Source organism: Phasianus colchicus, chromosome 6, assembly GCF_987193195.1.
Source record: "Phasianus colchicus chromosome 6, bPhaCol1.hap1.1, whole genome shotgun sequence".
Lineage (NCBI taxonomy): Eukaryota > Metazoa > Chordata > Aves > Galliformes > Phasianidae > Phasianus > Phasianus colchicus.
The window spans coordinates 35,239,040-35,256,830 of record NC_143441.1 but is presented as its reverse complement, the minus strand read 5'-3'; the positions used below and the strand labels follow the sequence as shown (position 1 = coordinate 35,256,830).

Below are 17,791 nucleotides of genomic sequence, written 5' to 3'. Positions count from 1 at the left end.
CAATATTTTTGGAGACATACATTTTTTTGTCTTGTTTTCACTACATAATAAAGATGTTTGTAATTCTTGATTTAGAGTAAGAAACCGATGTGATGAAGGACATTCAAAGAGATGAAAATATGATCTATAGTGAAGATGTAGCAGAAACTTTTTGGGAATTATGCAAAGAGGCTATAGAAACAGGCCATGGCAGGACATAGAAATGTTACTAGTCAATATTTGAAACAACAGCTGGAAGATTTCAAGAGACAGTGAGTAGCCTGATAGCCTGATATTTGTTTATGTCGGCTTTGAACCATGTAGATTCACATGAATAATTATTCTGGTACTCAGAAAAAGTGAGTATATTATTTGAATATTTGACAGGGCACGAGGTGTATTGCTTCTGTTCAACAGATAATTTGTGTGATTTCTCCTTCCTTCCCTTCCTTCCCTTCCTTCCCTTCCTTCCCTTCCTTCCCTTCCTTCCCTTCCTTCCCTTCCTTCCCTTCCTTCCCTTCCTTCCCTTCCTTCCCTTCCTTCCCTTCCTTCCCTTCCTTCCCTTCCTTCCCTTCCTTCCCTTCCTTCCCTTCCTTCCCTTCCTTCCCTTCCTTCCCTTCCTTCCCTTCCTTCCCTTCCTTCCCTTCCTTCCCTTCCTTCCCTTCCTTCCCTTCCTTCCCTTCCTTCCCTTCCTTCCCTTCCTTCCCTTCCTTCCCTTCCTTCCCTTCCTTCCCTTCCTTCCCTTCCTTCCCTTTTTTTTTTTTTCCTCTGAGTAAAGAAGGGAGATAAACTATTCCTGCTCAGGCCTGAGACTTTACAGATTTGTTTTCTTTCCTTCAACAGAGAACATACAGAGCTATGTATGACTACAGTGCTCAAGATGAAGATGAAGTTTCCTTCAGGGATGGTGACTATATCATCAACGTGCAACCAATTGATGATGGCTGGATGTATGGTACTGTTCAGAGAACTGGGAAAACAGGAATGCTTCCAGCAAATTATATTGAGTTTGTTAACTAATTTTTGTCTCTAGTCCTTTGAGCTTTGTTATGATTTACTCAAAATCTAATCTTTTAGAAAAAGTCAGAAGAATCTTTTAAGGCCACATGTTCATTACTTTATTGCTACTATGACAGTCTGCATTCTCACTCAGAATCCAATTTAGAGTCCTTTAAATACGGATGAATAAACAACAAGAGCTTTGAAAACAGCGTGGCTTATAATAGTGCTCCCTCAAAATAAAATAAAATAAAAAACATATATGGAAGCCTGGTGCTGTGAATCCTATAAAATCAATTAGCTGTAAAGGGAAAATACCTTTTCCCTACATCTCAAAGAGGTTGTTTCTCTTTATAGTAACCATAAAATTGATTCGCTTCTTATGGGATACGTCTAATGCTTGAGAAGTTAGCATCCTCATAAAAATAAAAATGTTAGTTAGAGAATTCGATCATTTGAAATGATACCAAGTAATATGTTTGTAAAAAAACAAAAAACAAAAAACAAAACCAAAACAACAAACCTACTGCCCAGCAGCCTTACAATAAAAAGGTTTATTTTGACAGTAAAAATTTCCCAACTCTCACCTGCGTTTATTCCTGGATTACCCATTTTATTTTTGTGTTTTTCACAGTGACCTCTTCTATCAGCTTGGCTTGCATCCTAGTCCATCAGTTAGATCCATGCCTGGTTTCATGATTCTTCAGTATCTTTCCCACAGAAAATTCCTTGCAGAAATTATCTTGATTATAAAAGCTATCATGTCTTCTGTTTCCTTCAAATAATACCTTGCATTTAAATATAAACTTCCATTAGGGCAACGTTACTTCCTTTACTTTCCCCTGTACTGCTGTAAATAGTGTGTGTGAGGCCCTGGTGCTGTGCAGTCACACAAAGCATGCAGGCACATCCCTTCATCTTACCACAAGTAACTTGCTTAATGGCTGCCTTGCTAATGAGCTAATGTACCTACCCTGCTGCAGAAATAATTGCACCTCCATTGAAGAGTGGAGAAGAGCTCTGGTTATTGTAGTGCATTTCAGCTCAATGGCCTATTTCAGTTTCCTTCAAAATTTTTAATGATCTGACAGTGAGTTGTATGTTTACAAAATGATTAATGAAGGAGAAACATAACTTTCTTTTGAAATTTATTCCTTTTCATAACTGAAACTGAAGGGAAAACTAGCAAAAAAGACCCACCCAAACCTTCAACATACTCTATTCCATTAAGCTTCAGTTTCCATCATGAGTAGAAAACAGTAATAATATTTTGCTGACAAACCTTGCTCCTTGATGACCGTTAACTTATGATTAGGAAATAAAGGAACCAGGTCTCAATCTATGAGACTGAGAGAAGAGCTTAAAATATCTGGTGACACAACAGACCTGTAAGAGAAGTTGTGTCACAGGCTTGAAACACAAGGAAGTTCCTCTTGCTTTAAGGGGATGCCAGGAAGGTGCTGTGTTCCCTCCCAGATAAAACTCTGTGAGGAAAGACAAGAGAATTAGCAGTTCATGTGGGAGTTTACTGATGTGAATGCATACAAACATAAAGAAATAATGAAGAAATAATGTTTTTGCTAATAATGTGATTATAGTATTCAACCATATGAGAAAGAAGTTAATTTTGGAGTAGCTGTCGTGTTGGTCCTGCACTGACATTATCCCATTTCTGAAATGTTAAGAGTAGAACTGTTACAGAATTTATAGATAATTTTGTATGTCATATTTCACAAAATAAGGAAGTCTGCCTTATCTGTTTAAACAACAAAGAAGGAAGGCAGTATGGATTTGTTACAGCATCTGAAAGCTGTCAGTGCAAATACTTCCTAGCTCCATTTTTGTGTACAATTAGGAATTGGAGAGTTTAAGTGTTTTTTTTTTTTTCCTGTTAACAAGGGGCAAGTCCCAGGCTGCCAAACAGGGGGTGGGATGACTGCATTTGAAAAAAAACAAAAAAAGAAAAGAGGAAAAAGGTCATGACATTGTCTATACTTTCTTGTCTGCTGCGTAATTTCAAGGCCAAAGCTACCTGGGAGCATCTAACTTCAAAAAAAGTGGTTTAAAACCAGGGATGTGAGCCTGTAAATGTGCAATCTGTATGGCTTACACTGCTGTCATTTTAAATACTTGAAAGACAAGGGCTGTAACAGACCGTGATGCATTACTGGTGACTTCCACATTAAATTTGCTAGCTTTGCAAGTCAAATGGGTGTTTTTCAAAAGGCTGCTGTGATAGGCACAGCTAGAAACTCTCAAAAAAGCAGTCTGTTTGTGCATTGGTTTTCATCACTGGCCATCAACAGCAAAGAGAGAAATCCTATCTTAAAGTAGCTGACAAATTTTTCTGATGATGCCTGGGGCAGAATTGGCTATCGCTTGCTGCTATGCTGCTCTATTTGTTCTGTAATGCTGACAGCAATACAAACAAGTTGGCAGTTTGCTAACCAGACATGAATGCAAAGAAATGGAGCGAACAGATATTTTGCATCAAATTGCAAATTTTAGTCACTTACAGAAAAGCAAGTCTCAACATCAGCTTGCTTTCTTCGTAAGTGAGGAGATGGCTTCCAGTGTTGAATGTCTAGTGAAAAGTAAATCAGAAAATGAGCATTTGATCTCATTGGAGAACTATGTGCTAAACAACCAAAATAAAATGTTGTTTATGAATTTTGAATATTCAGTAGCCTGGCAAAGCACCTAAAGCAACTGCAAAATAAAAAAAGTCAAGGAAGCAAAGTAGTATGTGAATTGTATTTCTCACTGAAGTGGTATGTCAGCAGAATTATTAAGATCTGTTTTAAGGTACTCATTTATGTAGTCAGGTTTTTATGTTATATGTACTCAGCAATGATTGTTCATTTGAAATGTTTCCTCTTTTTTAATATACAACAAACTTTTTTCCCATTGTGCAGATGTGTTCTGAACTGTGCTATCAAAGTCCACAAAATATCAGAGTGCTATTTTCAAACTGTTGTATAAGATCTGAAATTTGCAATGTAAGAAGAATAGGTCAGCAACCAAATTGTGCCAGCACAACTTTTACAAGGCATATGTTGGAGCCTGTTACATGCAGTGGTATGGAGGGGTAAACAGATGTTGTATGCTGTCCTGTCACCTTTAAAATGTGCATTCCTTTTTAACGCAGCATGATCTCCTCACTGTGCTTTTTTTCCTGTTAACAACATTTTTCTGGGGAAAGAGTTCTAAGGAACAAAATTTCCCAAGATATTCCAAATTTCAGTCTGGAAGCTCATATGTTCCCATTTTAAGCATTTTAGAAACGAGGAAGTTATGCTAACATTTTTACTAATCTATATATAAATAAATAAAACTACACAGAGCACATTCATACATATACACAAGAACAAATGGGTGCCTTGCTTTTCATTACTTTTTCTTGCCTGGCTTATCTTCATTTTCTAAACAAAGCTACTTACAGATCCTGCATTTTTCATTATAGAACATTAGCATTTAATCTTGATGAAACAGGGTTTTCTTGATTACATTTGACGTACCATAAACCACTTCAACAGATTGAGATTTGACAGAGATTCACCTCCCATGGATTGTATTTGTGACAAATGTGTCCATACCGAGTGTTACTTGGGGATGCAGAAGGTCTCCAATGTTTGGAAAAGGTAGTAATTTTAGCTTTTATTGTACAGTGGCATGCCATTTTGTACAATGAAAAAGAAATGGTGTGTAAGTCTTTGGCAGAAAGTGGTACAGGGTATAAAATGTTAGATTTTAATTATGTTGATTAATACTCCATTTAAAATACAGAATAAGCTTTAGTAAATGTTTCAATAACATGCTGGAACAGACAAAAGATGCTGTTGAAAGATCTCCAAACTGATGTGCTGGCAAATGCAAAGTATGGTGAGCTGTAGAAGAGTAAACCATTTTGCAGTGCTTTAGTGATTTTATCCAGCTTTATGCAATAGGAATCCTATCTCCCTTTTTGAAAGAAAACCTGAAAGCTATATTTCCTAAACTGCCTGCATTACAACAATATATTGAAAGGAATTTCATATGCTTCTTGTGTCTGATAAATAGAATTTGCATATTGTACTTAAGTTGTAATCCAGTTGTTGTTGACATTTGTTTAATTATTATTATTTTAGAGGGGAAGATAAGCTATACTGTAGCATTTCAATCATGTGTATTTAATAGTACTCTTAGAAGTTGCTAGACCGTTGGAAGACAGCAATGACTGTATTAACATTGATTAGCATGATGTGGAAAATCTCAGCTGTTGGTTTTTGCAGTGTGATATAAAAAGCAAAAATGAACCGCTGTGCAGTTTGGCTTATGTTTGCTTTCAAGTGTGTAAAAGTTTTAGTTATCTTGCAAAACTACTGTATTTGGGAGTATAAGTTCTGAAGGTAACAATTGTTTTTCAAAGGACAGATGTACTTACTCCTGGATCATATGATGTATCATCTTAATTTGGCTTTTGTTATGCAGAAAGTTAACACCAGCTATTAAAATATATTTTAGTAGAAATGCTTTAATTCCTGTTTTTTCCTCTACACTGTGAATATTTAAGCCTTGGTGGACTAGAGCAACATCATGCTGCCCAAAGTACTAACCTATGCAAACTAGTTCACATTTTAGTTGATGTCACAGTGGATGTAACATAACAATTTATTTTGCATAACATTAAAAGTCATTCAAATAAAATGTTAAACCTAGCACTATGTATGTATTATATTCATAATCAATCCTCTGCAAAGCTACTGTGCCCATTAAAATAAGCTACTGAACCTGTGTATTGTTCTAACTAAGTAGGGATGCTGTGACTTTTCAAACTGAAGAGGAATATATAGTGCTATTTCAAGCTTGATATCAAGAAATGTTTTAGAAAACAGCAGTTTATTTCAGAAATGCACTCTTCTCAAAGGGTTGATTAGCCTTTTCAGTCTGTTTGTAACCCTTTAGAACAGTAAGTTACATTCTATGTCCCTTGTTTTGTTTAAATAAACAAAGGTAGTAAGTGAATGAGGTCCTCTGATTTGGCTGATACTGGTTTTCTGATCTTTGAATAGGCATTTGATCAGGTGTGCTGTCAGTGCAACACTAATGAAAATAACTTGTGTTACTATCCTCTTAAATACAGCTTTAAATACAAATATGGGTCTTGGGCTATCTCTGTTTACTTATATGAATAGATTATTTTCATAGAATTGTATTAAAATTTAAATTGAAATAAAGTCCAGAAGTACCTTGGAACTGTTCTACCAGAAGCACCTGAAGAAGATTGTTTTGCTTAAGGATATATTTTATTAATTTCAGTGTTAAATGCACAATTTTTGTAGAGTGTTACTTTGAAGAAGGCTGATAACAATGAATGGGAACAAATGACAGGTATAAATTAAGTTGGTTAGTTCATTCTAGGTAAGTTATACACATCTGCTACCAAGCTAATTTAGGAAATACATGTTAGCACTTATGAAGTTTAATCAATTACACAGCCAGCTTTGATTCCATATTTTGTTATGCTTTTATATCTTTAAATGCCTTCAGTATTCCAGAATCCAACCTATATATATATCATAAGAAACAATGATTTTCAATAAGAAAAAAGACTTAAGAGGTGCCAGAATTAATGTTGGGAAATTGGGATGTGTTTTACTTGCAAATCTCTCCATAATGTGCTAGAACAACTGGAATACTTGATTTTTTAACTCTATCCTAAATATATATTTCAGGTGAAGGATCTTGCCCTTTGAGCTGCTGATGTTAAGTCTGTAGGAGTCAGGGCAGGATGTGACAGTGTTTGTTCAGCATTTGAAAGAATTGTGTTCATATTCAGTAGCAGTGTCAAATCTATTTAGATTGCTCCAAAAGTAGAGCCTCCTAATTATATCTGTGGAAACTACAACAGATACAAAGAGCATGATAACACTATTTGATAGAGAAAATTTTCAGCTACAAAAATTTTTTTTTCCAGCATAGTCATCGCCAATAGCTGTCCAATTTTGCTAGTAATGAACGAGAATCTGTATGTTGCACTCATAAAAATCTGCACCAGTGAAGATGATCCATTGTTTCACAGCTGCTATGACAGAGTCATTACTAGGAAAATGTTGCCCATGCTGTCCATCTTTCGTTGACTTAAAGAGCTGAAAGTCAGAAGGCACCAAATCCGGGCTATACAGTGGATGTGGTACAATAGTCCAGCCAAGATTGGCAATGTGCTCCACAGTCTTCAAACTGGTATGGGGTCTGGCATTATTATGTTGCAAGAGAAAGGTTGTCTTCTTCTCTGGCCTGACTCTGGAACTGCAAGCCTTCAGCTTAGTCAACGTAGCAGTGTTTGTGGTTGGACATGTTGGTTCGTCCATTTTCCAGAAAATCCAGAACGAGGACCACATTTCTGTCCCAAAATACAATGCACATCACTTTACCCACTGAGGTCTCCGTTTTTTCTCTGATGGGGAATTCACATGCTACCACTCCATGGACTGCTGTTTTGACTTTGGTTCCTTTGGTGACACCACATGTTGTCACTGGTAATGAAGTGTTCCAGAAAATTGTCACCTTCAGCCTCATATGCATTTAGTAGGTCCTGAAAAATTTGCATAGAGTGTTCTTTTTGCTCCTGTGTGAGCATTCATGGGACCCAGCTGGTGCGAACTTTGTGGTATTCCAGCATTGTCAGCATCATCTCTACCACATTGAAGTTGATATTTGGCTCCATACACAGTTCCCTGGTCATAAATTGCCTATTTGTGTGGGTGAGCTTATCGAGACGGACATAATTTTGTGATGTGTCAGCTGTGCATGGCCATCTGGAACATGGCTTGTCTTTTGCGACATTGGAACCACTGCTGAAACACACCATCCACCACCTCACTGTGCGCACTTCCACTGCTTGGTCTCCTTAAACATTCAGTAAGCATCAATGAATATCAGTGAGTGCAATTTTTTTCCATGTGGAGGAATTCAATTCCTCTCCATTGCTTTATAGGCACTTGCATGTCAGATGCCTTTCTGTCAGATGGCCCCTCTGCAGCCATCCATTGCATGGAAACAAAATGTAGTGGAAGGAATGTTCAACCTTTGTTGCCATGCCACCAACATCTGCGTCTGATGTCATGGGTTAACACAATAAAATGGGTGGCATTACTTTTGGAGGAGCTCTTGTAACACAGGACTGAAAGGAATACGGTGTTCAGTCTTTACAGACCCTGTAGATTATTATTATCAAAAAGATCTACATAGTGGCTCTAGAAGGTCTTGTCAAGACCTTCCACACTGTATATTGGCCCAGCTGAATGTTTCCAGCTATCTCTGCTTTTAATACGTCTTCATTTCTGATCTTCGGACTTGACTTTTGATTTTCTCTGTTGTTTTAATTAGCAAGAGTAAGTTAATCTCACAGTGTGTTATTTGTGCTGAGGGAATTGTTGCCTGATGCACTGGCTGTGATAAGTGCTGCCTGCCCTCCTGTTGCTCAAGCTACCATGGTTCCGATTCTGGCCTGCAGTGTTTATCCATATGGCAACATGTGGGATGCACTGGCATGTTATCACCAAATGATACAAATTAACAATAATCTTTGTGGTTTTCTTTTTTTTTTTGCTCACAAGTTGTTGTTTTTATTATCATTGTCTCAGTGATTAATTTGTTGCATGAACAGCAATATAGGAAAGAGCATGATGTGAGTGGGAAGGAATGATTGAGGTGAAAAGGCGCAGATTTCTTATTCTAGTTTTGCTGCAGAGATTGATGCTAGTCAATATATGTCTGAGAGTGCTGGCTGAACAACTAACGCGTAATCTGAGCAATACTTGTATGGCTGTGCACAGCCTGTCTTTATGCTGTAGTGTCAAACGGACTGTAGTATAGTGTGCAGATATCTAATCAGCTTTTGAGCAATTAATCTGAATCCCATTCTCAGGCCAATCACTGGAGAATTCATAAGGGCAAATTTATCCTTCCAGAAAATTAGACTTCAGATTGTATTGTCAGTTGGTTTAAACTGTATGTTCTTGTGCTCTGCTGGAGGAAATCCTTTGAAAATGGAGCCCATGGCACTGCAATGTGTTCCTAACTCTGAACTGTGCGAGTACCAGCATGAGAAGATGTGCCATGGAGGTCACCTGCACCACGAAGATAATGCACTATGTGCTAAGTATGTGTTTTACTACAGCAGAAACTGGCGATTCATGTGTGTGCATTGTGCCCTAAAAAGATTTTAGACAGTCCATGGCTGTTACATATTTTAACTTTGGTTTCTTTTTTATCTGCTTGCTGCTGATAAAATCTACACATGAAGAGGGCTGTTCTTATTGTGAAGTCTACTGGCCTGTTGCTCTACTGGCTCTTTTTTCTACAAAGAGACATGTATGCAATTTTCTCCATGCATTAACAGCTGGCTCTTAAAATCCTGCTTGGCATATGAACATAAATTCTCAGTGATTTCACAAAAAAAAGGCAGCTTTTGTAATTGTTCTTCAAGCCATAAATTACAGCCTCCAGGATTCTGTTGCTTTGAGCAATATCTTTGACTGGATGTGGAGACATTGTTGAAATGTCTCTTTTAGACCTCTGAGGCACTAAGAGAATTTTCAAATGGTTGAAAAATGCCAGTGTTCATTGGTCGAGCCCATGGAGGTGCTAAATCATCAGAACTGTATTTGGCACTCACCTCCCCATTCTTCCCTTCTCTTCCAGCAGTGGTGTTCTGGCTTCACTGCTTATCTTGACTTTTTGCCTCCTTTCAGCAAACCTTTGTCACTGAACCCATCGGGCTTGGGACTTTTATGGTCAGGCCTTCATGACACACCCTGGCTTCTATAGTTCCCACATTGAGATTCAAATCTTTAGCACAACTTAGCTACCTGTTATTCTGTTGAGCACTTTTAGCAGAGGACTAATGTGCCCATTTACCCTAAAGAGTACTATGTTTCTGTTGACTCAGCTTTGAACGGTGAAGAAGAGTCATCCTGAGTGTACTTTCATTTTCTCACTTTCCTTCCTTGCCTCTGGGTCATCCCGGATTCCTTTAAGCTCAGCTGCTATTTTCAGGAAAGAAGGAAGGAGATCATGTTTATCACTGCCTTATTGTGTCTCATTCATTCATTTCTTTAGAACATTAGCATCTTCATTATGTTTTCTTTATTTTATCCCTAATTGTGGGCTGAACTCTTGATTCAGGAGTCTTTCCCTCTCCACCAGTATTTGATCAAAGGTCTCATGCCGTGTAGGTGTAATGTGTTGCTCACAGTGGATGATGTAGTTGATAGGCAGTAGCCTGCTTACTGAGACCTATTTCCTAGTTCTACTAATTCCTAATTCATCAGACAGGATATCTGTTAGACAAGATTGTCTGTACCAAACATTCAACCTTTCTATAAATAAATGTGCCATTATAAAATAAACACTTTTTCCTAATTTATATTTCCTCTCAGGATGACATTGATATCTTACAGTTTCATGGCTTCACTGACCTTAGGAAGCATGCATCTAAAAAATGAATTAGGCTCATTAGGTTCCAAGGTATTGTTAAGACTGATCTTGATGACTGCAGCTATTTTGCAGTGTGCTTGTCTCAAGTTAGATGGGATAAATGACATATTAAATCTTGCTGGCAAGTAGTTCAACTGAACGGAGTTCATGCATTTATTTGAGTGACCCAGCTATTCAATAGCCTGTCATTTTCATTTCTACTCCAGCAGTTCAAAAAAAAAAACAAAAAAAAACAAAAAAACCCACAAGAGTTAGATGACAATTAGGTGACGATTATTTATAATCAACTAATTAACTGTGCAGTTTATACAATTCCTTCAGCATTATGGAAGTGGAGAAAGTTTATTTGGTAGTTTTAAACCGTGTGCAAAGTGGAGCAAACAAGCAGGCTGAATGCCAGGCTAGGGAGTCATTTGGGTTGACATTTGGCTTGCTTGCACGTCCAACCTTTATCTTTTCTTCTGTTTCAAAAAACTGATGGGAAAGCTCTGTTCCTCACAGCATGACCTATTGTGTTGTTTGAGAAAGTAATCTTTGGCAGAAAATAACAGTTGCAAGGGCAGGGATAAGATCTTAGAACAGAGCAATTTAAAGTTATGCTTTTAAATCCTAAAGTATCTAAGGTTCTGTTACTTAAATGAACTTCTACTTTAGTCTCTGCATTTTCTGTTGACCTTAACAACTTCTAGCATTATTTTGCTTTGCCTTGTTTTTTGTCGTGTCCCTTTGTGAGAAGGAAAAAAAACCAAATATTGGAATACTTTAAATACTTAACCTTCTTCGCTCTGCTATGAAATATTTTCCATCCCCCAAGCTCTTTTTTTCTATCCGTAAGCAACATACCAAAACAAGCAGTATATTCTTTGTCCAAATGCCACTGGCTGTGGTGCTCTGTTGCACAGTGATTGGGAAAGGGAAAATGTTCTACAGAGACAACAGCCTACAATCTCAATATTTAAGCAACCACCAATCAGAATCGTATGAGGGATTTCTCAGTTTATCAGCCCTTCAAAAAATTTATTTATTACTGTGGTACTGGTGCTCTGTGAGATTAGTAAAGTACAACTTAGCAGCTTGGTTTCTACTCCAGATGCTGTCAACTAAATGAAACTGCAGCTGCTTTTGGACAGATTGATTTTAGATTTTGTTTTGACTAGTTGCTGCTTGTCTTTTTTGTTGTTGTTGTTGTTCTACTGCTTTCTACTTCTGCTTCTCAAAATATGACAGCCAAGTCAGAAGAATACATCAAATATGCTCATGGGGTGGGCCTTCTGTCAGTCTAAGTTGTATGTTTTCTTATTTTAAGCCTTTTTTCTTTTTACCAGCACTGCTAAATTGGTCTCAAATATAGTGAATATATGCAGGATGTACTCACTCTCCTACAAGAAGGACAGAACTGTGATCTGAGCTGGTTCAAAATGATTTAAAATAGAAGCAAATTTGCTGGTCACAATCAATCTAATTTGGCCACCAAGGTGTATATATGATCCCTGATGCATGTACAGTTCAATACCTCACAAAGTTTTCATTCTTTAAAAGCTGCTCATTTAGGGAATACGTATTTTAGGGTTACATGAATTTTGACTAAGAAACAATATTGTTTCTTAGGCTTCTCGTGTCTTACTGACATGTGCGGTGATCCTCATGGCCCAATGAAACATTCAACTGGACTAGAACTTCACAGTCTAATAAGGTAGGTGGAAAAAAACCTACTTAGTCTAAGCACTGGTTTATTTTAAGATGCTTTTTCTCAATTGAATTCTCTATAAATTGGTACTGAGGCATTCTGTACAAGACTGAACTGTTTATCTGATTTTGTAAAGCAATGCTGAGAACCCATGGGTTACATCAGGGTAACTGGACTCTGTTTCTGAATCCAAAACAAGGTTTTATAATCTGCCATATTTTTTGTCTGTATCATGCTGTCTATTTGACTGGGGCAAAAATAAGGAATAAGGCAGAGGGGGCAGCCTGATCTATGGGGTGGGTGGCAGCCCTGCTCACAGCAGGGGTATGGAACCAGATGACATTTGTAGTCCCTTCTAATGCAAGCCATCCTGTGATTCTATGATTGATTCTGACTTCAGCATTTTTTCCCTCCTGTCAAGAAACTGTGAAAGTGAGTGTGTTAAACTCTCTGCTGCATGGTGTTTTCCAGTATTTAACCAGCCTCTTTTAAAGCTGGACTAATGCTGCTGTGTAAGATGAAATTGCTTGGTGGCACATAGGCTTTTCTGGATTGGTTATGATGAAAATAATAATCAGAGGCTCTAGGTTTAGACACTTAAATACTGTTAAACTTCATACTCCTTTTTAGCACTAGATGCTATACTTTCTGCACCCTTATCAAGGCCAGTTCATGTATGGTTAATGGCCAAGTTTAGCTCTATTGAATTTTATGATGTGTGTGTTGATCCATTGTAATCTGCTTAAAATACTATTAGTAAGGGAATTGTTAAGCCAAAAAACATTCAAACTCTTATATAATTTATTTAAGTCATCTTATATTTTTTCAGTTTGTGTTGATAAGTGAATAGCCTCCCCCAAAATAGATATAAGCAATTTAAAACTACATATGTCTTGGAAATTAGTTTTAAAATTAAGTCTACTGACACAAATTCTGTCAGTAGAACAGAAGTTGAGCTTAATCTTTCTCTCTCCACTGAAATATTAGCAAATAACGTGAGTTAGGTATTGATTACTGTCTGTAGAAATGTAAACTTGCACTTTGTGGTGAAATACATCCTTTGCTTGTCCTTGTTTTTAGAAGATAATACTTTTAGAATAATTAATACCGAAAGTGAAATTATTGAGAAATAAGGCATATGCTATTACTAGTGAGGGAAAATAAACATTGAAAATAACAAATAGGAATTGTTGGACTTCCTATCTGTCAGTGGTTCCATGTCTGGCAGCTTTTTTGGAAGACTTGTTTTGTGGCAATGGAAAGTTTTGGGATTTACAGCTTGGTAAAGTCTTAAAGAGAGTGAAATGCAAAATATTAGTTTAGGTGTCATTTCCTCCGTTAGCCTTTAGATAAGTCAGCCAAGTAACCTGTGTCTTTTCCCTTTGGTTGGACACATTCCCTCTGTGTTACTGACTGTGTTGTGAGGAACATGAAATATTACTGTTCTAACATAGTAACAATGAGGAAAATTAAACAACTTTCATAATTCCTCTCTGAGGAAATGGCTCCTCCTCCATTCTTTTCCTTTGTTTTGTTGAATCTTCAGGTTTCGGTTGGCAAAAATGCAGCTATCAGGCTTATGAAATGATACGACATAGCCAGGAATGGTTTAAAGGATAGCTGATTACTTGAAATTTGCCCTTTAAGACACGGAAGTCATCCCAGCAATTTATTTCTAACAGATAAATAGTACTTCAGGAAACAAATATAAATAATATAGACATTTGGTCTTTACTGTGATATCACTCTGTTCTTTCAAGGGCACAGGGACATTATATTGCATACAGCTCTGGCTCAGTATGTCCTGTGTGGCTGACATGTGTCATGACTTATTAAGTCCTGTCTGCCCAGTGGGAGCTGTGCAGGAGGGCAGTTGGGTCACAGTGTCTGGAGGTGGAGCCCAGCCAGCAGAGGGGTTTGGGCCTGGGAAGCTGCAGTCCCAGAGATGCCCCTGAGACCTGCCTTGGGTCCTCAGACTGAGCCCCAGCACTCACTTTCTCTTGCAGAGAGCATGGAAGAGTGGTGGGTGATTGAGGACCATTTCTCCTGAGTGAGCACTTGTTACAAATTTCTTTCACAGTCTCCAAACCATACCTTACAACTAAAAAAAACTCACCAAAACATTGGAGGAACAGGAGGAGCATTGTTGTGGTAAAATGTATTCATTTTTGCTTCAAATGAAATTCAAAGCACTCACTGCCTCCCTTGGCCTAGAGTTTCCCATGCACGTTGGGAATTTCCTGAAAACAAGCCTTCATAGATTCTTATTTTTTTTCTTGTTGAAGTGCAGAGCAGCTTTCCCCATTTATTTTTTATTTGGACATTTTCCTGCTGTGATGGGAGCAAAGGTCCCTTCACCTTGTGCAGCTGCTGCAGTTGGTGATGAAGATGTGCAGAAACTGCCAGTTGCTGTGGTTATTTCCTGTAATCCTCCTGATACACACACTGCTGATAGCTACGTCACTGTTTGCATTTTTTTACTTTTCTCCACAGCTTTAGAAAAAAAAAAAGCCCAAGAGCTGAGAACAAGGCATATAATATCTGTTTTCCCCTTTTCTCATGTATGATGAATGGAAAACTGAGGAGGGAAGTACCTTCATGTGAGATTTTAAAGCAGCCTTAAAGGACTGGGAGCCATAGCTTCAGATTCCCTAAGCAGTAAAAAAGACAGCCATGTCATACTGGCACAAGGGGGCAGATGTGCACCATTAAAAATTCTTAGGTTAGAACTGAAATTATCTGTAAATGATCAGAATTAGCAGCAGAGTGTAGCCTGGTAAGCGTCTTGTTATGTGCATAAATGTGTATGTTAATTGTGTTTTAAATAAAAACTGTACTCTATATTTAATTAGAATGAAAACTAATATTTCTGCAGAAAATCAAAAGGCTCTGGTGGTGTGAGCTGATTGCAAAATCTGCTTCCCTGTTGCACATGAACAGCAGAAATAATGAAGGACTAAAAATGCGTTCTATTTCGTTATTTATTACTGGATCAGATGAGATGAGCCAGTCAGATTTTGTGATTTAACACTTAAACATATTGACACCAAATATTTCTGTACTGTGTAAAGGTGTCTTAGTGCTTAAAAATGCTTACATTCTCCCTGAGCAGCAATAATGACTAAGAAACATTAGTTAGGTGGTGACTGCGGTGATGACTTGGAAGTTTGTCAAGTTAAACATGTGTACAAAATGCCATACAGAACTGTAAGAAGAGAGCCATGCAGGAGGCACAATCAAGAAGCTGCACTGAGGTTCTACAGCAGCAGAAGTTTCATTATGCTGTTAGAACAAATTAATCTGCTGTAGAGAGAACTACTGCTACATTGACAGGATTTTCCTCCCCAAACCTCTGCTTGTGGTGACATGCACTGCATCTTCATTACCTGATCTACTCCAAATTTGATTCAAATAAATTAATATCTTTGATACAGTTCCTTTTTCTTTTAAATGAGGAGACAGCATACAAGTGCTGGAGATAATTGCAGTAATTTTATTTCACATAATTCCATTAAAATGAACTTTTATTGCTGCTTAAGCTTTGATTTGAAATAGCAGTTTGTTGCTCAGGCAATACAAGTTTGAAAATCATCTCCTATTTGGATTCATCCAAGTTTTTTTTTTGTTTTGTTTTGTTTTTTAATATGCAGGAGGTTAAGCTTTGCAAGACTGGTGGTATTTCATGAGAACTTTATTCCTACTTCACTGCTGCTGCATTGATATTAATGGAGTTAATGCAAAAGAATAAGCTTACACAGTGTGCCCCCTATCCTAACCAGAGAGGTATAGTGCTCATATTCATAAAGCCAAACTGTTTCTCTATATGTGTGGATACACATATGCACACCTCTGCTTACACATGTGTACATGAGCATTTGCAGTTCAGTGTTGATTTGGGAGACTTTTTTCTGAATCTGACTTTATTCAAGAGTGTTGTATTATTATAACACAGTTGTGCCAGCAGACAACAAACACCCTGAAGCAGAGGGGGGCTCTGCTCAGCCAGGGGTTACCAGATGTTGCTTCCTTTCATGTTTCGAGACCAATTGTGAGTCTAGTGTGGAGTGTTCCAGCTCAGATATGAGGATATACCTTTCCAAGCTGTTATAATCTAAGTGTCAGGATCATCCATGATTGAAGGTTCCTAAATATTTGATTTCTTCATATGGCCTCCTGACGTGTACTGCAGACATGATAAAGCATTTCCTTTTCTTTATATAGCTGCTTTCTACATGAGCATAGCTTTAATCTCTTTTCCATACTTACCAGACTTATTCTTCTCCTAAGAATTTGTTTGTATGTCACTTGCAAATAATTTCAGTTCTCTGAATTTCCCCCATTTCTCTTTGTTCCTTCTGCAGATTCAGCAGAATCACAGGGCAAAGGAGAACTTCTACCTCACTGAGCCTCATTATTATGATTGAGTGTGCGCAGCATTTCTTCCACTGGGCACTGCTGAGGATTGGCTGCTAATCCCCTTGGGCGTTTTAGGAAATCTGCTCCTGTTATAGCTCCACTTGTTCCTTCTATAATCTTCTACAAAATTGTATTTCCTTTACTGCTTTCTTTCACCCCTCTCAGGGGTGGTGCTTGTACCAGTGTACCTGGCCCTCTGCGGCTCTACACTACACCTGGGTTTCCTGGCCTTAAAGATCCAGTTGATGTGCTCCAAACTATGGCTGGAGAACACAGCAGTGGAAAAGTAATATTGATAATCAGAGCATTTGGGATGAAAGTGAATTCAAACTCAGGCTAATGTGTAGATCTGGCCATGTGACTTCACCCCTCTGAGTATAAACGAAGACTGGCTCCAGCTAGGAATGACCTCTGGGAAGCAGTACATTGAAGGTTCCTTCTTCCAACATTATGTTGGGATTCTTCTCTATTACATGTGAGTGTACTAAAGTGACTGCTAAATGGTTAGCCATGACTGCCCTTTTCCAAATAGAGTGTAGATGCTGTGGTTCCTTTTGTGGAATCTCCACTACTTTGAATTTTTTAAATAAGCATTTTGTGATTTATTCAATTTCTTAATTATTCTCTCAGACCTTAATGAATACCACTGTGATGCTTTTTTGAAAATTGTCTAAGTATTCTCTTTTTCAGTCACAATAACTTTCTATTTCTACATAACCTTCCTAGTGAGAATTCAAAAACTGCTTTCAGCTTGTATATACGTTGTTTTTCCTCTAAAAGCAATTACCTAATTAATTCAGATTACAGAATTTCTAGATCCCTCCATTGCGTTCACTCTGTTCTGTGAATGTAATAAAGAACAGAGCTTAATATATAAGAGCTTGAATTCAATCTCAGAATTTTTATTTTCATTGAATCATAATCTTTAGAGTTGAAAGGGACCTTTAAGGGTCATCTAGTTCAATTCCCTTGCAATGAACAGGGACATTCATAGCTAGTAGAGGTTGTCCAGAGAGTGATCCAGCTGCGCCTTGAAAATCTCCAGGGATGAGAAATCTGTTCCAGTGCCTCAACAACCTCACTGTAAAAGACTTATATCTAACCTAAATCTACCCTTTTTAATTCTTTCATCCCTGAGCTTGTATTGGTAGTGGCTGTTGCCTCAACCCAGGAGCAAGATCTTACACTTGGATTTGTTGAACCTGATGAAGTTCTCATGGGTCCACTGCT

General features: G+C 37.8%; 1 protein-coding gene across 3 annotated transcripts in view; it reads left to right on the top strand.

Moving 5' to 3' along the window:
- NEBL (nebulette) overlaps positions 1-6,139 on the top strand; it is a 246,448-nt gene extending 240,309 nt beyond the window's left edge. For 2 of the 3 annotated variants that reach the window (XM_090142925.1, XM_031614513.2), the window contains one exon: positions 823-6,137. In XM_090142925.1, the coding sequence (XP_089999051.1) occupies positions 823-999 (177 nt within the window). In that variant the 3' untranslated portion in view covers positions 1,000-6,137. Of the gene's footprint in view, positions 1-822 lie in introns of all 3 variants that reach the window. The other variant, XM_090142924.1, reaches the window with a different exon arrangement.
- The last annotated feature ends 11,652 nt before the right edge of the window (positions 6,140-17,791 follow it).